At 42.3% G+C, this 25,056-nt stretch overlaps 1 protein-coding gene across 1 annotated transcript in view; it reads right to left on the reverse strand.

Annotated features, from left to right (window-relative positions):
• Positions 1 to 2,737: 2,737 nt before the first annotated feature.
• The window catches only part of ngfra (nerve growth factor receptor a (TNFR superfamily, member 16)), a 41,836-nt gene continuing 19,517 nt past the window's right edge, over positions 2,738 to 25,056 (reverse strand). The window contains exons 4-6 of the mRNA XM_080510763.1: positions 18,998 to 19,238; positions 16,513 to 16,736; positions 2,738 to 7,095 (exon numbers count right to left, since the gene is read on the reverse strand). Of these exons, the coding sequence (XP_080366889.1) occupies positions 7,043 to 7,095; positions 16,513 to 16,736; positions 18,998 to 19,238 (518 nt within the window). The 3' untranslated portion in view covers positions 2,738 to 7,042. The remainder of the gene's footprint in view (positions 7,096 to 16,512; positions 16,737 to 18,997; positions 19,239 to 25,056) is intronic.

Raw genomic sequence — 25,056 nt, forward strand, 5'->3', positions numbered from 1 at the left:
GTGTGAGCTGAAGGTGTGTCCATGTCTTCTTTATGTCACGTTTGACTTGTTTCACCCTGCGGATGTTTTAACGTCTTGGCGTGTCTGTTTCCGTTTATCGCTTCATGGCATTTCTTTTTTTTCCCTCTCTCTCTCTCTCTGTCTCCGTCATTTCAGCCAAGTCACAGTCTTGATTAATCTTGATTTGTGTTTGCTTATAAACGATTCCCCGCTGATTGAATTAAATTTTTTCAGTTTATCGTTTGACCTCATCTTGGTCTGATTTGCTGCATTCGGGGCCTCCTACACGACTCAGTGAAGAGGGAGAAAAACCTGCGGAGAAACATTTCATCACCCTTTCTTGGAGGCGCCTCTTATAGCATTCACTGTAGCTTTCTTAGTCTTGAACTGAATATTTCTTCTTTTTTTTGTTTCAATGAAGGATTCATCACTAGACTAATCTCTGACACATAGCGGGAAGGAAATCCCACTGGATCCCCGAATATTTAAGTGGTGATAAGACGAGAGAGCCACACTCCAGGTCCAGTGGACACTCACATGTGTTCCTGCTTTTAACTGTGGTTTGGCTGCCAGTCCAACTCTCCATACTTTCTGGTTTGAGCATTTTATTTTCATTTGCTTGAGGTCATTTTCACAAATGGTTTTGGGTGTTTTTGTGAAACCCAAAACTGAGTTTCTTACATCTATGTAACTTGACATCTGGACTTTTTAAGCTCTATTCTTTATGCTCTGGGAAGAAATAATTTAATGTTTCTCTATCAAACTATAATCTCAGTGAGGTTTTTTGCTAACCCTCTCATGACAAGCTGATCTTTAATTGCTAAAACCTCAGAATCTCAGCAATTGTGGGATGTTTTTGTAAGATCAAAATAAAAACAAAAAGTTCGATGTGCATTTTTTTTTCTTCACAATTTAGTATGATTAAAAAAGTCTTTGAAAATGTGAACATAATAATTGAGCACAACATAGGAGAGGGATTTCTCTTGCCCTGACTATCAGAGGGGCTGTGATTCAATGGACGATAATTGCAATTGTCCTGTTATTCATTACATCAGTATGACCTTGAGTCTGACATTTCTCTTATCTTGATGGGAAGCTTTGAACTGCCTTTTCATTCACATGTGCCTCGATTTATAGGCACAGCAAAACAGAATTATTTCTTTAATCTTGTTTTATGTCGTCCGACATAAAGCGTGTCAGAACTCAAAACATCAATTGATTAATGCAAACCATTATATCACATGTTATTGCTTTCACTTTTTCCAAACACCCATTGCTCATTGGCCCGAATACACATATAGACACAAATCACTGAACGCAGGAAGGATGTTAAGCAGCACTGGCTGGAAGCTGCACCTCGGCTAATAGGAACCACAACCAAAAACAAGTAGAACTGACAGCAAATTTGAGAAAAGTTCCAGGCTGTTATTGATCCAAATATTAGTTGATCCACCTTTTCATAGGGCTCATATGTGGGAAAGAAAAAACATATGGAATGAGACAGCTGTTTTGGGAAGTATTAGGAAATAGACCGAGAGCAACTTCTCAGATGTTTCATGGTTACATACAGTTTTATTTAAAGTATAAACTGCAAAGCAAACATGGTCAAAGTTCAATCACATCCCAAGGTTTTATTTCATATACGGTGTCTTCAGCCTATTTCTAACATCCAGCAACTCTAGCTTTCCATCTCTTCGATATGATGACCAGGTTCTGTTCATATCACACTCCTCATAGAGGTCAGAACGAACTGAACATGATACCCTGAATTTGAGAATCGCTGTCTCTCAGATCTATTTCTGGAGGTGAATGTAATGTGTAACTTATTCTTCTGCAACAAATCAGACAAATCATTCCTGCCCTGGTACGCAAATCTTATTGACGATGTTGGCTTGATATGTAAGAGTGACATACATGACACGAAGGCCCTGTTTACACAACATTTCAAGTGAAAATTCTCCTTTTTTGCATTTTCATTTCAGAAAGGTTTTGTGTTTACACAAAACAATTTTACATTTTCACGGTAATGGTAGAAACACTGAAAGCGATGTAATTAGCATGACGGGACACAAGTTGATGCTGTTGAAAACTGGATGAAAGTTTCCATTTTCACTTGAAAAATGTGGTCGTATAAACTGACCTGAGGTGAGAGGGAAAACCGAGTTAATTTGGGTAGTCAGAGCAAAGCCGGAGAAGTTGGTGATTATAGATTTGGTGCCTTTTACAAAAAACCTCAATAGGTTTCAGTTCAATGGGGAGCGTGACCTGATTTCTTGTTGACAGTGGAAGAGGGTGGGTGAGTGGGGGAGGTACTGTGATAGAGTTGGTTGTCATCAACATTGAAACTGCATATACGGTACATGAAACAAGTAGCAAAAGGTGGAGGAGACACATGATGGAAAGGATAGGACCGGAGGACATAGCCGTGGGAAACACCAGTCGATAGATCAGATGATTGTGGTGAAAAGATTTTTAACTGAATAATTCACATATGGCCCGACAGAAATGGGTTAAACCAGAAATAGTCGTCTGCCCAGGATGAACCTACAATTTGTCCATGTGATTTTAACTTTGAAGAAGGCCAGACTATAAGAATGATGGGTGTTTATTAGATTTAAAGTGCAGCACAATGGCCTAATTTCACAAGTTTTGATGTTCTCCCAGTGCCTGCATAGGGCTCAGTTCGGGTAAGAAGAGGTAGACACAGAACACATGATGCAATGACATCTCTGTTTATTTTGTTATAGATGTTCATTTTACTTGCACACTTGTTTTTGTTTTTTTTTACATTTTAGTTTTATATCTTGTATCAACTCTAAGAAATTCACATTTACATAATGCATTTTTTACATTAGTCGGTAACTACAGATGACATTCATTTGTTCTGGGGACCAGCTCCCGATCTGTCTGGATCAAGTAATGTCATCACGGAGAATCACAGTGAATCTCCCCATAGTTTCCACAGCACTGCAGGTTACATGTCCTGTTGCCTCTGGCATGGAGGTATGTGACAAAACGTACTGTACATGCAAAACATCTGCACAGTTGAGCTGATTCCTATCGACAAAGCCTATGTACGTTTCAGAATAGAAGTCCGAGTCGGCATGTATATGTTTTCAGAATGCTACATGACCCTATCGGTTGCCTGTATTTATAGCATGTTAACATACAGTATGTGATCACTGGCAACGTTTGTGTAGCCTCCTGTAAGTCTCAATATCGGTGCAAAGTTTATACAGTTTGCTTGCGTCTCCAAGGTTCAAATATAGTGCTGACTTTTATTGACTAAAAACCTTCATTAGCTCTCAAAATATAAAATAAAGAACAAGAAATGCACATAAAAACCCAACAATAAGTGTAAAACAATGCAAAACAATAAAATAAGTTTTAACTCAAAGACACACTGAACACTGTACACAGGCACTTGAACTGTGGTGCACTCTTTGAGTGCATTCAGATTACATCTAATAAGTGCTACAAAATAACATCAGTTAGAAAAAATACTGATTTCAAAAAGTGTAATACTATTCCTAAGATAAACCAACAGGGAAATGCAAAGACAAAAATAAAGCACTCACAGCCAAAGGTTAGGGCAAACTTGTTTTCTGAATGTGTCTTGCATAATTTTCTGTTGATAATCAGGTTGTACATTCTTATATTGTATCGTCTCCCTTCAGAAGCTGTCAGAGGAAAGGAATGAGTCAATTCAGGGTAGATGAGTGCACTGCTGGAGGGCTGATTGGGCCTGGGGAGATGGCGTCCAGGGGTGGTGGGGTTTTTTGGGTTTTTTTTTCTTCTTCCTATAAATCAACACTCTGGTCACTCATACTGTAACAGCGGCTGCTTTAATGTCACCGCCACAGCCAGGATCCGGATGAATCATACCGACCCTCTCAACAGTGGAGTGAATCATACACTTTCTCTCTGTATGCGTGTGCGTGTGTGTGTGTGTGTGTGTGTGTGTGTGTGTGTGTGTGTGTGTGTGTGTGCGCGTGCGTGTACGTGTGTGCTCACATGCCCACACCATATATTTTCTTTTCTTTTTTCCCACTTTTGTCCATTCCCATTCATTATGCTGCCGTGATTCATGAATCACAAGAGGAGAAGAGGCCAGAAAGTTTAATTGTCTCGAGATGTTGGTGACCATGTGATCGACCCATGTGCAGCATCGCACCAGATATAATGACTCACATTCTCTGCCTACTTCCCCTCTTTGTAACACTTTCTATCCATCCCGCATTCGCTCTGCCGGCTTCACTAACAAGTAAACACATCTTATTTTCCTTTAAAGGTAATCGTTTTTGTCTGCACTCCTGTATGGAGTTCAATAAGAAGACTAATACCAATTTGTCTGTGGATAATTGCATAACTCGATAGTAAAACCCCTTCTTTCCATTTTAGTTTGGGATGAAACAAATGAGCAGTGATGTGTTTATTGGTCAGATATAAAGCTGCCGGTCGATGTATTTCTTCTTTTTAGTGTTTAAAGTCAGCTAACCAGATGCTCTTACCTACTTTCAAACTTGAAAATGGTGTATAATCTTACATGGAATGAAAATATCTCACCTTGATGGTCTTGTCTATATATTTACTGAACACAAGCATACTCGTGGGACTTGATCGATCAAATAGTTTGAGTCTGTACAAATTAAACTATATAAACTTGAAGCATTTCTAACTTAATACATTTCTATATGGTAACAATTGTTTGTTTATTGTATAGCATTTTAAAAACAAACAAACATGAACATATGTTATGGCGGGAGCTACTATAAAAAAGCTAGCAAACCTTGTGTGATGAAAAATGTGATGATTTAGTGAAGTGCCACTTTGATGGAGAGCTGAACAGAGCTACGCCTGCCTCAGCAGCGATCACTTTACACACTTTACGTTATCTGCTCTTACTGTTGAATTGGGCTGAAAACACTATCTGCAATTGGAGCAATAGGCACACACCAATTACTGTAGGTTAATGATAAGTGCTAAATCATTTTGATAGCTGCTTTTCAGCCAGGTATTTTCTCAATGAAGAACAAAGTAGAGAATTTCAACAGTTAAAGACCCAAACTTATGGAAAAAAATCAACAACTTGGACAGCAGATTATGTGTATTGTTATGTTACACATTTAATGAAGTTTCTGCAAGCCATAATAAAAGCTATAAGGTCCTTTAATGATTTATTTTTCAAAATGATGTTGGAATCTGACACTATGAGTCACCCACATCTTTCTGCTCTGCCATTGCCCACCTACCTTCCAGCTCATAAAACCTGTGAAGATCTCTTTATAATTCTAGCTGTGTCGCCACAAGAGGTACCCTGAGAAGGTTTGTGCCCCCTGTAGGAACTGAAATGAAATAATGCAGTGCAGTCAAGCTCAAACTACTGAAAGGTTCTCTGGCATTGCATTTATATTGACTGCTGTTACTGTTACTGAAAGCAGCAGGAGAGGGAGGGGAGGAGGATGGGGTGTGGGGGTGGGGTGGGGCAACTTAAAAGTGGTCCTTTGTGATAAAAGGTGCGACCCAGCCTTAGAAGTAGACCTGGACTAAGTGCTTTTATATCACCCTGGCGATGTAGTAAATGTCAGCGGCCTCAAAGTTGGATAAGGGATGTGTAATATCACGGCGAGGCTTCGGCGAGCGCCGCATAGCCCCTCTGTTGTCCACGGCGTTAGTTCTGATGAGAGTGGAGGCAGAGGGTAAACAAAGCTGAAACCCTGAGGTAATTACTACCTGCCTGTCAGGACGTCTCTCTCTAATGGACCCCGTGTTGACGCGGGTGCCATTGACAAAGCATTAGCTTCTCAGCCTCTGCTACGCAGGTGGAGCTGCGTGCGATGCTGAGAGGGGTGGGAGTGTGTGTGGAGACGGAGGTGCTTGTCAGGATCGTTAGAGGAAAGTGTGCCTCTGAGGGTTGTCCCAATTTTTTGCTCAGCAAGAAAAAATTATTATAGATGGGCTTCCTGGTTGCAGGATGATTTTTTTTCTTTTCTCTCGCTCCCAAATTCATTTTGTCGAATGACATTACAGCTGCTGCTGTCTTCCCACCCTTCCCCTTGGCTCAGTGCAATGAGTCAGCAGAGCTCCATGGTCCGGAGATGTTCCTCTCATGTTGCTCATTTAGGACTGTGGAGGCAACCCGCTGAGTCAGCCCCGAAACCCAAGCCACCAGATGAAAGTATTGAACCACAAACAGGACACAAACATTCAAGCGTGTTACATTTATGAGCATGGAATTACCGAAACACAACCCCTGCTGTTAGCACTGAGGAATAAACAAGTGATTACTGAACAGCCCGTGCCATAATTGACCTTCATCGGATGATGCTGGCCGTCTGGAATAGTGACGCAGGCGTTCTATGCTGAAGCGCGACATGAGATGAAAATGAAACGGGAACGAGAAACTTCAGAAGTTGGGAGTGACTCATAGTTCCCCCGCTGCTGTTGACAGTGGGGGTCTAATAGAGTGAATCCTATGGAGAGAGAGAGAGAGAGACGCTGGATTATCTGAGAGGGGGATGCCACAGAGGAAGAAGCTCCCCCAATCTCTCCGAAGATTACCTATCTGCCGATTTACCTCTCAGGCACAGATGTTTCACGGCAAGTGATTAGAGATTTAAACAGAAAACGGGAAGCTTTAGAAAGGGCAGAAGATTGTAAACTGGTGGCTACGGAGAATTATTTCATATGTCAAGATACTGGAACAGTCAGTTAATAGGAAATGCAGCAGCATATATCTACGTATCAGGACAGGGTCAGATAGTGGTTGATATTGCCGTAGAGGTTGTGTCCAGGCACAATGAATGACTGTTTATGCAGAGGTGAAGAGTCGGCCTATGGCCCGAGGGTGCTGGGAGGTCCATTAATGTCAAGAAGCTGTTTTGCTCTGCGGCCCACTTCAGACATAAAATCGGAGTCAGTCTTTACGTTCTCTGCATGGCCCCTCGTTCCCTCATCTCTGTCGTTTTGGTCCACGGTTCAAGTCCCCGGTCTCTTCTCCCCTGTCTGCAGCTTGGACCCTTCCTCTTCCTCCTCCTCTTCCTCAGACTTCAGGGGGAGGTGACTCGGACTGGGGCCCGCCGTCCACCCTCACCACTGCAGAGAGACAGTGAAAAGAATTACATCAGATTCAAACAAAATACACTGGATTAAATATCAGTCTCCTTTTCACAGCATCTTTGAGTTTCCACTATTTTTGTTGGTGGGGAAATCATGGGCATTTGCTCCTGAATTCCACTAAATTTTTTTGAATGACATTTTATCCTAAGTGAGGGTCATGCGGGAGCTAGAGGCAATGCCAGCTGACATTGCATGGCAGGACAAGCTACTCGCCCATCACAGTGCAAACACACACACACCATCACCCACACACACACTGCAGTTCCTCCAGCAGCCACATTAGTCATCAGTTGATTTTACTTACATATCTTGAATTGTGGAGGAATTGTGAGAAGTACCCAGAGAATAAGTCAGAAAGGTAAGGAAGAAAAGGCAAATTTAGGAGTGACTTCATTGCCCTGATTTAATACTGCAATTGCAAGTCAAAAGTACAAATATTGATGAGTTTCTACATATCAGTACTATTTAAACAAGGCCCAGTTTACACGATAACATTTCAAGTGAAAAAACGTTTTGAAAACGACACTGTCGTTAATATACCAGGACAGGAATGCTGTTCGTTGTTTGTGTATTGAAACCACAAGCATGCAGAGAGCAATACAAAAACCAACAAATATCTGAATCTGAATATAACTATGAAAACTGTCGTGACAATATGACATTGAACATAATAGCTCAATACTTTTTGTGTCATCAAATGCATTTTGTACATGGGAGATGTTAAAAAGTAAAACAACATTAAAACCATGACTGACGAAACAAATTTGACCACATTTTAAAAGCAATTCATGAATGTGAAGACTACGAAACTAGTAGCCACACGTATGGAAGTGAGAACAACGCCATTTAATTCAGAGCAGGTCTAGATTGGCTATGTTGCTTACATCCATGAGGAATTATCAGGTGGTGTCTGCTCCAAGAATAGAAATCACCCATTCATACATCTTCTATTCCTGCTTCATCCACGCTGGCTGGGATACACTCTCACTATCCTTGAAACATAAACAGTTCAGTAGACCACTGCAGGGCTGATACAGTGAAACAAACCTCACACAAACAGAAAACTTAGAATTACCAATTACCCTCACAAGCATGTCTTTGGCTAGAAATTGATGTGGAGAGAAACCACTTTACCAATGTGCCACAAAGCAGCCAGTAAAAACATGCTTTATTGGGTTACATCTTACTTTTATACACTGATTACAGTTCAGAGCCTGTACTTTTCTACTTACACTGGAGAAAGGAAGAAGAATGTGTGTATTTGGGCAAATATATAAATATTCAAAAAGAGCGGAGGTTAATCTAAGACATGTCGTGCTGTAAGAAGATTTAACGGAAATCCACTGGATGTCCTGATAATCGCAGTCTTCCCTGCAGGGGGCCCTGTGGTGTCACTCACTCATCCGAACCTGTTCAACTGGAGTCATTAGCTGCATGAGGACGGGAGACAAATGCTCGCTTTTCCCACAAACCTCTTAACCTGCTGTCAATTGAGTGGAGCCTTGGAAACGGCCGGGGAATGCAAAGGCGTTCCTGAGAGGACCCCCAAGTCCGCTGTGTGTTGTCCATTCTGTATCAATGCATCCTTGTGCCCCACAAGTGTGATACAAGAGAGTTGATTTTAAAGCTTTGGGAGAGGGGGTTTTTCCTTTGTCGGCCCTCTGTCTCCACTGCGCCCGTCTCCCCTCAAACCCTCCCTCCAAACGTTTGTGTCATAGCTGCGCCGAGCTCGTTGGAGCTGGCTTCTCTGCTTTGTCTGTGTATCAACGCTGACTGTGTCCAGTGACAGTCTGTAGCTCTTCGTGCTCTTCCTTCCTGTTTGAACAGACACTCCACAGGCATCGACCATGACACAGAGCAGAGAGACAGTAACGCTGACCGGCAAAGCAGCCATCTGTAACACACACACACGCACACGCACCCGCACACGCACACGCACACACACACGCACACACACACACACACACACACATACAGATGCACCTGCACTTTTGCTTCAAACCAACTGTTTGGGTTTCATCTCGCAGGCAGCACCGATAATAACAGCCACATTGTTCCCATGTTTTATAGACTCCAACCTCATCTCGAGAATCAATATGAGCTGTCCTGCTGTGAAAACGTTCAGTCAGGTTTTCTCTGAAACGCAACCTCCTGATCTGCACAGAGCTTTTGTAACCCACTTCTTTTCTTTGCTAATGAAGACGTTCAGGCCAACCTGATTGGACTCTGTGCCACAGTCAAGCTTGTAAATTTGCTGACTGAGGTTGAATTGTAGAAACTTATTCACTGATGTGTGAATGAACAAATGGTTTGCTTTAACTAATTTTGACGTAGCAGCAGCATTTCATCTCAGTTTTAATTGTTTTATCTCAGTTTGGTTTTTTTGTTTGTTTGTTGTTGGTTTTTTTTTTTTGGGGGGGGGGGGGGGAGTTTAACCCCTAATTGTTTAACAGATTGAGTTAAAAGCAAAACATGATTTTTATTGTCTCCTGGCTTTGGGGATGCTAACTACATCGTTTTCAGCACCTCTGTACCAGTAACCAGCCGATCAAGCAACAATATGCTTATCCTGCCAATTGTCAAAATTAATTAGCCTTTCACGTGACGACTGTTGCCTCTCTGCATCAGCTGAACCGACTTCCCTACTATCACCTTCACAGTCAAACTCTTAAAACTGGGGCAAAGCAATTTCCGGATAAGTCTTATCAAAACTTACTCATGTGGGAAGATGACAGCCAGTCGTGAGTCATCCCTGCTGTTTTACTGGAGAGCAATTCTTTACATGGCTCAGCAATTCCATATCTGTAACTTGCAGTCGTACGTCGTTACACAATGAGTGATTTACTGTGAATCTCCTGCAGGAACCTCGGGCTTCCAACACAGAATGTTTCCTACATGAATGTTTACTTAAACCCAACAGTAACCTTTTGCTAGAGGTTGATTGTATAAAGAGTCTCTTCCCATTGGGGCTTTCAGCCAGGTCTCTTCTATCTCACATCAAGATATGATTTTCCTCTGGATTCTGATGAATAACAGCCTGCATTATTTATATCCCAGAGTGTGCACCTGCTGCTGTGTGATTTCTACTCACTTGCTAAGCCTCAGCATTCAAATCCAGATTATTTTCAGAACCTCCGATGATCCCTTTGCGTTCAGATTGACGGCTGTTTTGACTCCTTTTTGTGTGGTCAAACGCATTACGGGGGATCTTCGATTAGCCAAAGTGACCCATGGCTTAGAGACATGTTTAAATTTTAAACACATTCACTATGCACAATTTGGTTGAGGGACAGGGGCGGAAGGGGAGCTTCAGATAGATGCCTCCATTTTATCGAGACGAGCGGGCTGAAATGAGGCCGAGCACCCTTCATGTAGAAGCTCTCAGCCCTCCGCCGGTGACTCATACGAGGGGGAGCACCCGCTTTCAATATTGTCAGTCAAAGCTGGGGGACAATTTCTGCTTTAGTTTCCTGTCGCTCTCTCTTTTTTAAACCTTATTTCACTTGTGTGTAAGCTTCACTGGAAGCAGGAAGCCGCCTGTGATTAGTGTGGATTTATGCTGCATATCCCTTGTGTGTTTTTTAACAGACCCAGTTGGTTGTGGAATAAATGACAACCCCACGCACCTTCCACCGTCCATCCCCCTACGAGAGCAACAGGTTTTTTTTTTTCTTTAATGGTTTCCGCAATGGTTGCAATGGTTGCCGTCAGTGCTAATGCCAATTAGCACATGCTAAACACTGACGCTACGAGCAGATTCTGAACGGGGGCCTGGATCCCATCTCGTAACACCTGCTAATGAGCCGATCAGTTGAGGAGGCGACAGGGTTAACCAGGCAGCCGTTCCTTCGTTGAACCCACGCCAAGCCACTTCTCCGCTCCCCAAAAGAAATTCCTTCTTTTATCCAACGTACAGCGGGCCTCGCATTTGCTCGAGTGGCAGAATGGGAAGAGGTAAAGCACAAAAACAAAATGAGCTTTTCCCAAGCCTCATTAAACTGTAATGGCTATCACAGACACAACACAGAGGCATGGATCATTCAAGGGAGAATTTGTCAGCTGTTGGTTATTTGGGGATAATATTATGCTAACAAGCCTATTTCTTAATCATAGCACAATAAGCCTCGAAGGAGAAGAACATTTATAATGACATCCCAAGGATGAGAAAGCTTGGAGAGGAAAAAAAAAAAAAACATGAAGAGCTGACTGAATAACAAGATCATGACTATACTTCTTCTTATTCTTCAGGTAAAAAGCCTCTCAGGTTGATGTAAAGATCGAGCGAGGGAGCTGGTTTCATCTATTTAATCTAAGTGCCGTTCCAGTATTGAATGGAGGCGGATGGCTGTACATTGTCGAGTGGTCGCTTCTCGTTCCTGCTGCACTTACTTTTACTCTCCCGTCTGCTGGTAAAAGGTTAGACTCCTTTGTTTTTAGCCGCTCAGGGCCGCTGGGGCCACACCCTTTGTGTTTGTAGCCAGCGTCAGTGAGTCAAATACTCTGATCGCATGAATTAATACAAAGATGTAGTGGTTGATGGGACCAAAATATTAATCTCACAGATCAGATTGGAAATCCTTTGAAGAGGGAATTTCCCAACAGAGCAAGGGATTATAAAATAAAGCTTCCAAATGTCCTTTGATTCTGGATGCTTTCATGACTTAGCACAGAAAAAATTATTTCTTGACAAAAACTATGTGATTCATACCATCATCAGCCAAACATCACTAGTTGTGTATCTCTTTTCCTAAATAGCATATTATAGTCATTTTTTGTGGTTTTCAGACATTCTCAGACATTGTTCCAGAGAAATGTCAACACATTCTTCCTTGGCCAATACAGCCCACTGCCTCCAGGTTGGATCTTCTTCTGCCATTGACCTTCAATCACAGTTCCCCCACAGATTTTTTTCAAGCCAAAGTTTAGTGCAGGCCAGTCTATAATGTTCACTTTTGACTTCTGGGGGCAGTTCTTTAACTGAAGTGGCATATTGTTGTGACTGACTCATGTTTGCCAGCAACTTTTTGAGGTTTTCTTATAAAATCAACCCAAATTGTTCCTTCACAACCCCTTCCACCTTTCCAAGATTCCAAACTGTAGATTTACCAAATCTTTCTCACAGCTTAATACTCCCATTGCAGTGTTTCATAGTGGAAACTATGGGCTTTGGCTTGTCCGCCTGTCCATTCTCCCACGAATCACAAGGCTCCTCTTGATAGCCAAAGAGCTTCAGTTGGCACGATGTCTCTCCAGGCCATCCAAAGTTACTTCATTTTAACGGGAAGGTGTCTGTCCTGCAGAAGTCCAGGTCCATTCCTGAGTCATTCACTGATGTCTTGGCTGTTGTTCCAAGGTCTTTAGACACATCTCTCACTTGGCTTTCCAGAGGCTTTAAAATAGTTGGCTCTCTACTTCTGCCTTGCTTGTTCTGTAACTGTGTGGCCCTCCTTGAATTTCCTGACGATACTTCAGACTCGACTTCTCGACACTGTGATACTTTTGAAAGCCCTTCTCTTTCTTTGTAGAGCAAATCTTTTATTCAAAAGTCGTTATTGTCCTCTCAAGTGAAGGTTTAATCTCTTGCTCAAGTATTAAAATTGAGGGTAAACAAGAAGACGACCCTCAGTTTTACCTTTATTTCACGTAATTGTTTAATGAATAGATCAGCTCTTATGGGATCATGTCAGCAACACTTTTCTTCAACTAATTAATGCTTTCTGAAGAAACTTTTTAATCGTGTGGGATTTTGAATACATTTAATGAATAGAGCAACTTTTTTTTCTGATTTTTGGAGCTGGTATAGTTGAAAAAAGTAGTGCTAATGTAGTCTTCCTTTGTTCCATATTGCTGTTCCCCCCTAACTGAGTACCATTTCTCCAGCCATGGTGATTACAGCTCTTCTAAAATGCACCTCTGTTTTCCAAACACTATTAAAAACAAATTTTTTGAGTCCATTGTGCACTGTCCTACAGCTTTAGTACTCATTTGTGCACCAAGTGTGTATTTCTCTGCAACCGGAATGAGTCCCCATGCATACACAACTTCCTGCAGCCCAGTAAACCTGAAATAGAAACCTTAGATTTCAGCTGATTTAGAGACTCTCTTAATAAGAACAACTGCAATTTGTGCACTGTTTTGGAAAGATTTATGTGTTTAATATAACATACAGGGAGTAGAAGTGCCCTGGAGTTCCTGTGCCAGTACTACACTCTCCTCTCTCTAAAAACCAGCACCTTTCCTAGAAGGTGCGACTAAAAGAAAAAGAGGTAAGTTTGATGTGTTTTGCCTCTGCTACAGGAGTCATGTCATGCATGTCACTGAGCCACTGTTACAAGGCCCTTTGATTTATTTCAAAAGTATTGAAATCACAGAAAGTATCTTTGACCCTCATCCATTAATCGTAGGTTGAATCATTTTGCAGCTGCAGCTCACTAATTTTGAAAATGGCTGTCCTGGAGACATTTGGATAAGATCAGGGTTTCAGTCATTCAAGTATATTTGCCAAATATTTATAGCTTTTTCTTCCATGGCCATTATAAGTGTGAACTCTGAAGATGCCTTCCAACTGACCATCCCAAATTGACTTCATCAATAATGCGCCACACAACAGCTGTGTAAGTTTGTACCATCATTACGAATAGCAAATGCTGCTGGAAGTCATTGAACTCATGCTCGATGCCTGAAATATTCAATTAAATCTTCCAACCAGTAGACCTTTAATTTCTTCAATAGCTCACCAAAAACATTTTTTCTTTCTTTATGACTTACTAAAAAATGGTAAATATTCCAATTTCTGAGCTATTTTTGCGTTAAAATCTTGATAGGTAACACTTGTTTGTTGGAATATTTAAATTCAGCTTCAAATCCCAAACCACAAAGCTAAAATGTGCAGAGACTCTTGAACTCCAAAATCTAAAGTGCTTTCCTGTGACCCACAGTACATTCTGCTTGGTGGACATAATGGTCTATTGAAGCATTTCAACATGCTGATGGTTTTGACTTTTTCCAGTTCTTTTGTAGGTTTTATTTTTGGGTTTTAAGGTATTTTACTAAAGCCAGCACATTGGTGTAATAGTTATAAATCTTCCATCACAAAAACAATGTCCCCGACTCCAGTGGACAGACACAAAACTTCCAGAAGTGTTTTCTCTAACGGACAAAGAATCCAAATGCAAGACTGATTTTCCAAAACATAAGAGTCTCTGGGGGAAAAAAACGATAAAATTCCTATTCCAAAGACAAAACTTCCCTTCACAAGAGGAAACAAAAAATAAAGTCCAAACTCAATCAAAGTCTAAATCAAAAGTGAACATGAAACAAGAAAGGGACTATAACTAGAATGGAGGGAAAACAATGTATTAATGTATTGTATATAAAAGCTTCAAAAGTATGTATTTGTTTTTTCTGACATCTGAATTTGACTTTTCATGTCAAATTCATAGTTCATGTCGGAATTATCCTGAATAGAATCTTGAGTATATGACAAATATCTGTTTTAAACACAATGTTTTTTTTTTTGTTTTTTTTTAAATGTTTCTTTTGTGAACCTGGCCGATTTGACACTGAATGACCCCGGATTCAATTCCAACATTGAAAGACTCAGTAACTGTAACAAACAACAAAAACAACACTTAAAACCCTCATCTGTGTTTCTCCCTCTTAATGCACTGCACCACAAGAAGTAAATTAACCAAATGCTAAATCGCTTTATGATAGATCTGTTAAGTGCTTATTGTTGGTTGCAGGCCAGACTTTGTTTAGCGAGTTCATCTTACAAAAACCTTTTAAGAATTAGTCTGGCCTGCAAGACCGTGCTGCAAAAATTGGCCCTCCAGACCTGCACTCCAAATATCTCTTGCGTCTGCAGAGTCAAATATAGAGGAGTAGTAAGGGCAGTAAATGCAAATATAGATTAAACACATGTGCCTGCACACCCTGCTAGTGCATTACTTTTCTCGTGTGCACTGGCTGGAAGAGAAACTATGTCTGTCAACACTAAAACTCTCAGTCTCATTATAATGGTTGATTTTGATTAGGAGGAATACAGCCGCATTAAAATCTACCTGATATTTGTGTTATTGCAGTTTCCCACAGTCGCAACCTGTACATTCCTGCAGTCTAATATATCATGCATGCACGTAGGATTTGGCATCACCTATCTGCTTTTGGCAGCTACACAGAGGTGTTGCTCCTGCTGTGAGGTGATATATTGTTTTTGATCTCAATCCTCAGCAATGTGTCTTTAGGCAGAAGAAAAAAAAGACACAACCACACATCTCAGCAGACTATTTTGATGTAATTGACAATGACTTTCTTTGGCAGTTGAGATACCACAGCGTGACGGGGGAATGTCTTCAGTCTAGAGTTGAAGCAAAGTTTCTGTGATGTAATATGGTGTTATTAAAAGGTGAAGAAGCTCAAAGGCACCAGAAAAATTATCAGTTTTATTGGTATTTTCTGAGGTTTTGACACATGATGTGCCGTCTTTGCCTTGGAGGCATGGAGCTTCTGAAACATCGGGCGGCTCAAACACATAAATGAAAACCAGCTTCACCACATGGAACAACTGGAGATTGGACCTGAGGAGTTTTGGTTCTTTTAACAAGCTGAGCTCGACAATTATTACTTTGCTTGAATACAAATTGCCAGATATGCAACCACACACATATTCACTCATTCCTATTAGGCCAAGTTTACACGTCAGAGAGAAGAATACACTACAAACATGAACAATGGCGTACACAGACATTTGTATCGACAGACGACCAAGTTGGATTATTACGGTGACTGTCAACTATAAAACTACCAAGAATATCAACCACTGCACCACTGTGCCAAACAGAAACAGAAATTCATCCAAAGGCCTTCTATACCACTTCAAACTTCATCCTACACCTGTCAAGCTAAATCCGGACTAATTTACATCTACAGGCAATGGAGTCACCAATTAATCTTAAATGCATATTTAGTTTGAATGTATCCACATGAAGAGAACATGCAAACTCTGCACAGAAAGCCCAGAAAGCTCGGGCTCAAACAGAGGATATTCTCACTCTGAGCGAGGAGTGCCAACCACTTCTTCATTTTTCAACCCAGAATGAAATGAACATTTAGAATAATTTGAGAAAACACACACAGGAATGACGTTTCCAGGCTTTGCCTGTGTGGGAGGAACAGATCCAAAAAGCTCCAATGTGGAACATTTGCTTCTGGAAACACGAAGCAGTTAAACTAAAAACAGCTTCCCCACATGAAATGAGTGAAGGTCGAAAAAAAAAAAAGAGTGTTTTTCACTCTTGAGATTAAACAAATATTATGATACTTTTATAGAAATTGGCCAAAATTGCACTGCTACTGACATAATTGCGTCATTTGTTGGTTTTGAGCGCTTACCAATCTGTTCGGGTGAGTGCGAGTGTGCGGGCTGGGCCTGGACTTCGGCCTGGGCCTGTTGTTGCTGCTGCTGCTGTTGCTGCTGCTGCTGCTCCTGCAGACTCTGGCTGTCCACCGAGATCCCGCTGTCGCTGTGCAGCTTCTCTCCCTCCGGCGTCACCATCTGGTTGTTTGTAGCTGCGCGGTTATTAGCCGCCTGCTTGTTCTGCTTGCAGCTATTCCACCTGTGGAGAAGCGGCGTGTCAGATGAGGTCTGATACCCGACAGTTACGCCGTCCTACGCGAGGTCTAGACGGCTCGATTTCATGGGGGAAGTCGTGATCCTGACGAAAAGAAGTCGGGTGGAAATTTCAAAAGGCAATTGCTTTCGAAACGAGGTTTGCTTTTATTGAACTGTCTGTGAAGATAATTCAACTGTTATTCCAGCCTGTCTACAACCAAAACTAACAAAATCTCAAATGAAACTAATGGAATGAAATGGCGTGTGCGTTTGGCCTATTGTTTTGCAAACAAATTAACGGGACAGGAACAGACAGTACAGTACATGAATGCAAAATCCTATTTTACACCTATTAACTTATTAAGTGGCATCAGGAAAGAATCTGAACAGGAGCTAATGCTGAGCATCTGTGTAGAGGGGCGGTAAGGGGTGGTGTAGTCCAAGCTACATGCGATCATACACCCACCTCCAAATCCCCCATGATGCACCACACAGCAGTATCTCTGAGCCAGATTGCCTATTTAGTTCCGCAGGATGATGAAGCCATGACCCAACTTACTCTGCCTCTAATTGGCTAGTGCTGGCTGCATGGTTAATGTCTATATTTACCGTGTAGCATCAGGGCGGACGGGCCAATCAGACTCACAGCAGGACGGGTCATTATGAGGCAAATATTGCAAACCAACAAATTACCCCGAAATTATAAGACAATGAGCAAATACGATGGAGAGAGTTTCACTAAAAAGAGTTGCCTTGCATGTTATTGTTTCCAAATAAGGGTGTTTCTGGGTTGCTTTAATAGAAGGCAAAATTTGATTCCCTCTTCTCCAAGGAGCACGGACACCACTGGGAAGGTGTTCAGAAACTCAATGCCTATATTTTACAATTGAAACAGGCAAGTATTTTCTCAAAGCAAGACTCTCTCTTCACACAAATTCCAATTGCATTGTGCAGAAGATACAACAATTTAGGCTGTTAGCCGTCATAGCGTAGCGGAGGAACCATCAAGCAACTGATGCAACTTTGGTGTTCAAACCTACAAATACTTAAAAATTTATTTTTATCAAAGTTTGCTCCCTAGAGATTACTCCTCTTCAAGTAATTATAATATACAATATACAATTATGTATTTAACTCAAGCAGCTAAAATAACCAGTTGACTGAATTAGCACATCTGAAATATGCAACACCAGGGATGGCAAACTCATTTTTGTTGGGGGGGAGGGGGGGATTAAGTATAATTTAACCTTAAACATGATGAATTAGCTTTCTAACAATTTCGAATGTTTTCCTGTGAAGATGTACAAACGCATATATTAAATACATTATTGTTTTTTCTAAAAACCTGAACAAATGCATGTATTCCTTTGCATTAACCCATATTGAGTGTTATCGTCTAGTGCAAAATACAGTCCAAATTCACAAAAAACTACATTTGAGGTATTTTGCAGCTTTTCAAAAACTTGCGATAGTAAAGATTTCTAATCTTCCTCCTTTGTGTTGTCATTCTGCTGTTTGTGGCCCGCCCCTGTTCTTTCTTGGCCTCGGTGAGGATACTAAGGTTTTGCTTCTTGCACATCATTGTGTATTTATGTTCAGAAAGCAGAAGGGAGCTTAATGCCTCCCTCCTCTCGCTTCCCGAGTAGAAGAGAAACGACTCATGAAACGAGGATTAAAATATTCATGAGGTATTGAGTGCTACAGTACTGTTAACACCTCTACTTATAAAGTGCTGGAAATACACATAACTTAGAGCAATAAGCACACGAGGAGTACTACGCAGATGTGTGCGTGACTACGCTGATAAATATGGCACTTCCTCCGGTCTGCACTTTTCAAACAATCAATGCCTCTAATGAGCTTGTTTACTGGCTTCAGATGTGTGAGCGCAGGCTGGTATCTGTCTGTCTGAGTGCTTGCATGTGTGTTTGTGTGTGTGACCTCTGTGAAGTGTTGTTGTTCTTTAAGAAAAGCTCATTATAGGGTGTTTCTCCAAAAATGGGTCAAAAACCTCTTTTACCACAACAGGACTAAATTCTTTTCCTGCTACCTTATAGCTTTATTTTCACAGACTGGATGTTGCCTGAAGCGACATCTGTGTTAAAGGGACATGCACCGCCACCGGCAACATCCAGGCCACCGTCTCCATCACTGTTCATCCTCTCCGTCCTAGATTGTATAGGGGCCGAGGCGTAAAACTCAATTGTGCTAATGTATTTAACCGCAGAGTGGCTTTTCACCCTGTTTTCCTTCCAGCTCACTGACCTCTTAAAAACGATGTACGCCACCAGGCCCACCACCATGGCGGCCAGGATGGAGCAGTAGATGGGGATGAGGTTCTCGTTTAGGCCATGACCCAGGAAGCGAGGGGATCCGGCGCTGGACGTGGTCGTCTCTGTGCCAGGCAGCGGACTGTCTGGGTGCCCCGGGAAGCGGTCGTAAGGGAACGACGGCGAAAAATTATCCATGTCCGAGGTGGGAGTGACGTAGGTGGTGAGGTCAGGGTCTGCAAGAGAGGACAGATAGCTCGTAAGATAGGATTACACAGGCTCTCTAAAATAATTGCCAAAACATATGGAGCATGCATTAAGAAAGCAAAATTCAGTTTTCTGGGTGAGAAAAACACCACGAGTGACATCACAAAGACTAGTTTGCATGTTTAACTCCCTGTTTACATGAAAATGATCACCATAGTGGAGTTGGACATGTTGGTGGAACAAGTTATTGGATAAACACCAAAAATAAAGGAAAATAAATCTCAACAAGCCAAAAAAAAAAAACTAGACCATTGGTTTCAAACACATTTAACTTCACGGTCCACATGCAGTCCGGTAAAACAGAGCCATAATAATCTTTGAACTTAAACTTTAAAGTTTTTCTTTGTTTTGTTTCAGAGTATACGTGAAGAATATGTGTATATTTCTTCAAATATGAACATTTGGCACCAAAAATTAATGCAACATCAACATAAAGCCAATTTTAATGACGAAGTTTTGATGGAATTTCTTCATGGTTAAAACAGAAACAACCATACATGACACAAACATCTTCAAGGTTTGTTTTTTTTCTTGCCGATGGTTAAGGGGGTCAACCGAGGCTAATCATGATATCTCTCATTACAGACATTTCTGAAATTGCAGCCTCAGTAATGATGAGAAATTAAACCAAAGTTATTGCGATCCATCCCGAGGGAATGTGGAACATCTGTCACAAAATTCAATCCATCCAGCAGGAATACAGCTAACTCCCAAACCACACATTTCTACCCCATGGTTTTGCACCAGAATGCAACAATAGTTACTAGACATCTTGATGGTCCTGACCTGACTGCTAAAGTGAGAAGTTTACTCTGCTGTTGACACGAAGGAAGTCAAGGGATTAGAATTTATGCTGTGGGCATTGCGGATATCTCAACCAAATTTCCCTCCAGTCAAGCGTGGCTAAAAAGGAATTATATCATGAGGACACACAAGTGTATTTGCAGGAGACGTGTTTGCTGGTGCGCAGTCACCAAGTCCCCAGCCAGATGTCTGATGCGCCGCCGCACTCATACAGCAGCTGTTTCTGATAGACAGATGGGTTCTGCCTTAGTTGCTGCATGCAGGAAGTAAAAAAAAGAAGAAAAAAAAGGAATGCTTCACAGCTAAGGAGGGGGAGGACGGCAGATATCTGCCACACACCAACGCACCCCACGCCAGGGTTAGGCCCTGTAAAAACCAGGTCTTTGCTCTCTCCTCAATCCCCGCCCGTGTGATTTCTACTCATTGCACGCCATCGAGGGCCATATGGATCCACGCAGAACAAAGTCTGGAGCTTTAGAGGTCGTCACTTTGAGTGTAGCCTTCACCCGAAGCACTGTGCTACTGGGTGGGTCTGGTTTCCATCATAGCTAAGCCTATAAAGAATTCATTTTTATAAATCGTTCTCCTCTAATTAATTATTCTGTGTAGTTCCTCTTCCGGTTCTCTGCGATGCTCACGACTTGTTCTGCAAATTACTCATCAAATCTCTGTCACTTTTCTGGCTCTACGAGAAGCAGTCAGATGGTAGAAATGTTCACAGAGTAATCCGCCGACTCCTCGCTGCAGAGGGTCCGTCCAGCCAGAGAAACCCCAGACGCCCCTGAGCTCTGCAGCCTGGTGGGGACGGAGACCGTGCTGCCTGCTTCACATCTGAGCCTGTAATTCCCAGCAGAACCTCGGGCTGCTCCTCATTAGCTTTGTACCGGCGCTCACAGGATTAACCCTGCGGAGACCCCGGAGGCTTCCTTCAAGGACAAAGCCTGGGACACACTTTCCCAAATACTTTAGGGGTCATCTGGTCTCAAACATGCTTGGATTGTTTCAGCTCCCGGTTATTATGACCCTATATTCTAAATGTTATTATGAGTTTCCCTGGATAGCATTAATGACAACCATCTAAACGCTCAATAAAATGTTTATTACACACTAAAATGTATTTATAACTAGATGTACAGGTGTTTTAGGTTAGTGTTGATTATACACTATATATATATTACACTTGAGGTTTACTACACTGTCCCTGTTTATCTGTGTACTCAGAAGACATCAGCAGAGTAATAGTTGCTGAAAGATTTATTAATGGTCAACATAGGTGCATTAGAACCGTTTATTAAATATTAATAGAGGCCTTAAAATTGCTAAATCGGCAATGTAATGTTCTTGGTGCTTGTTTCACAGCGCAGTCAGTTTTAAAACGTTAGAAACAGCCAAAGAAAGTAACGGCAATCTAAAAGATATAGTGACTTAATAAGCTGGAAATTGCTCAAAGGGTCACCATAAGTCATTTTTTTATCACTTATTAATGCCTCTCTGCTGGCATTTAGGCTGCAATAGCCGATGTTCATCACTTGATTTGACTGGCTCTCAAGAGATCTTCCTCTGAAATGTGTGTCTCCATGTCTGCTGTCTTTTAACAGTTTAACAGCTGTGTGGAGTTTGCAAATTCTACCTATGCATTATTTTGATTGAATACTTGAATGTGTGTGTGTGTGTGGGCGGGGGGGGGGGGGGGGGTCAGTGTGGTGGACTCTGCTTTTAACCAAGTACAGACCAGGGATGGGCCACTTTGATCATTGTGAGGGCAACGAGAATATCTCCTTCACTTATTTGGGCAGGCGATTTGTTACCAGGCACTTCTAACTGAAGGTCCTATCAAATTGATGGTTACCAATTTCATGAAGATGTTGATTTAACGTTCAAAATTACAGGGGAGGTAGCCATGTCTAGTATTGTAGATAGATGCCAGTCAGTGTTGTCACACATTTAAAGGCCATTTTGATGAAAACATGCATCGACATCCATCATCAAATACAGTAATTGAGTATTTGGGAGGTTTGATTGACAGTATTTGTTGGCTGTTGCTATATTTTTTCTAAATTGTCTCGTTCCATCTGTCTGCTTGTTTGATTTTAGTTAGTTCTTTTTTCTGTTTAATTCTGTCTTGAACAGGTATTTATTTTTTGTAATATTTTATCTTTTTTTTTATTATTTCCATTTTCATTTGACATTTTTACCTGTTTCAGTGGTCTGTTATCATTTTTGTTTTATCATACTTTAACAGATGACCAAGAGGACAACAAAAACTAATCCTGAGAGGAGGGGGGGAGGAATAAATGATGAACTGATTATTGTAACCACAAAAAAAGACTTTCATTGGACCATCACAGCCAAACGCTGCCACGCACATTTTTTTTCCCACTGACACAGTCAATCTGTTGATTTGTCGTGATCGTGATAGGCAACTTTATGCTGATGCATGTCAGAGATCTCTGTTTGTTGTTAAGAGTCCACGTTGGTCCGTCTCGTCTGCGCAGCGATGACGGGGCACTCCGGCCTGGTGTGGGGGTGGGATTGGTTTACTGAAACGGTGGAAAATATCTTTGGCGGGACAGAAAAACACAGCACATGTGCGCGCCATACTTAGAAACACAGAGATGATGCGGAGGACTATTTAAAGCGGCGCTATTGATTGAGATCCGTCTAAAAAGGAGGGAGCATTCGGAGGAGTGGAACACGAGTGTCTGCATTACATACATTTCTTGACCTTTCCTTTGGAAGTAGTCAGGTTTCCTACGCTCTGCCATACATCATCCGGGCTAATGCGGGGGGGGCTGCTAATGGTATTAGCCATGCAACACGAGCTGGCAAATAGGATAAATTGTGAATGGAAGGTGTGAAAGTGAGGCAAAGTGTGCAGACTGTCTGGGCTCACACACACCTCATCAGAGAAGCTGCAATCAGTCATGCTGCGCTACTGTAAAAAGTGCTCTTTAGTGCAGTGAGTTTTCCCCTCGCCGTGCAGACGTGCGCTTACATCAGTCACACCTCGGGATGCATCGTAAATATACTCTATCTGTGACGGGATCGCAGCTCTAATGAGAATACCTCTCGCATAGCAGTGACTCAACACACAGAGCATAGAGTACAGTAGGCAGCGTCCTTATAACTCCTGCTGTTTTCCGTCTCTCTCTCTCTCTCTCTCTCTCTCTCTCTCTCTCTCTCTCTCTCTCTCTCTCTCTCTCTCTCTCTCTCTCTGTCTCCAGGTTGAGGCTGAGAACACAGCTGGCTGCAGAGCGAAATGATAAAACCGACTGCTGGGAGTCAGCATATCTCAGCCAGAAACGAAGGGGAGCTTAAAGGCGGCGGCGGAGCCCTTAACGTTTTCATTCTGGCTTCGGTGGGCTTGAAACACTCGTGAAACAATATAAAACTAGCCGGCGATTTTACGAGAGCGGGGCCGTGCGCGTGGGGAAATGTGTTTATTAGCGGGGTGTGGACAAGAGGGGGGGAGGGAAAAAAAAAAAAGCTTTAATTTTTATGAGCCATCGAGGTCTTTATGGTGAAGTTAACCCCGGGGTCCCGTGCAGAGGTTCAAGACTTGGCTGCTGGAAGCTCCGGAGTGGAGATGAGCAGCTATCAGGCGTAGCACATGCACAATGACCTCTTTATCAGCCCCCAAACACTCTTCCTTCTGTCTCTATCGCCTGGTGTGCACACACATCCATCACACATGTAGGGCGAATTATTCAAGTGAGTGCTCTGTCTTCTGTCCGGGAGGGTTAATAGGAAGAGTGGAGGGCGGGTGGTGTGTGTCGGGAAGGGGGGGCAGACAGAGAGAGAGAGTGTTAGAAGGGAGTGAAGAGGGGTGCAGATGAACAGAGGAGCCGCTGTAAAGTGCTCTGATTAGCAGGAGTAATTATGCTGCAGCGGTGAAGGCGCTGAATGCAGGCTGGCCACCTTCCACCGTGCCGCTGGCCCGACCACACGAGGGCCACTGTGGGAAGACGAGGTGATGAGAGGGGACCGATAAAGAGAGAAGAGGTCCCCTCTTTTTTTTTTTATCTTGTGTTCTTAATCTTTCCTCTCGAGGGCAATCAGACGCTCAACATGTCATGTTTAATGCTGTACCAAAGTCTGCAGGAGAAGAAAAAAAAACTCCAGAGAGGCCAGCCAGGAGGGTGCAAAAAAAAACGGACAGAGACCTTCAAGTAAAAGATGCAGGAGATGTTTTCAATTTCACATCAAGGAGTTCTCACACATGTACAGCGTCCGGACTTTAACGAAAAATGTAGAGGCGAACTTGGCAGGGAGAACGGTGTACATGTGCCACGTTAGCCTGCTATCACGTGTATTGATTTTGGGTGCTGATGAGAATTGCTTGTATGTCTGAGGCTGATGAGTGTGTGTGTGTCTGTGTGTGTGTGTGTGTGTGTGTGTGTGTGTGTGTGTGTGTGTGTGTGTGTGTGTGTGTGTGTGTGTGTGTGTGTGTGTGTGTGTGTGTGTGTGTGTGTGTGTGTGTGTGTGTGTGTGCGTGCGTGCGTGCGTAGGTGCGTGCATGCGTGCGTGTGCGAGTCCCGCAGTCAAGTGTGGGCGCTTGCTAGAGGTCACTCAGCGAAACCTGAGCACGAGCAGAAGAAATCCCAGGACTCATATCGACCCCCTCTGCATAGAATACCAGCACAGCACAGATGCTGCACCTCTCCCCGTTGATTTCTATTTCTCTCTCTCTGCCACCCTTTATCGCTCTGTCTTCAGTGTCGGGTAATTGAACCAATGTGACAGCTGGATATGAACTGGGGATTTGGGAATTAAACAAGAAAAAAACATCCAATTGTGACTTCTATACTGAAGTTGTAAGACTGGGATCAACAAGATGTGAATTTAGAAAAAAAAAGGTTTCCTTAAAAAAAAAAAAAAAAAATGCTGAGAAAGGAAGAACATTTAAGCTCCCAAGCTTCTTGTTTGCTGCATCTGTAGTCATTGAAGACCACCATGGAGGGCCTGGAAACATCATCACGACCA

The sequence above is a fragment of the Blennius ocellaris genome (genome assembly GCF_963422515.1).
Source record: "Blennius ocellaris genome assembly, chromosome: 16".
Lineage (NCBI taxonomy): Eukaryota > Metazoa > Chordata > Actinopteri > Blenniiformes > Blenniidae > Blennius > Blennius ocellaris.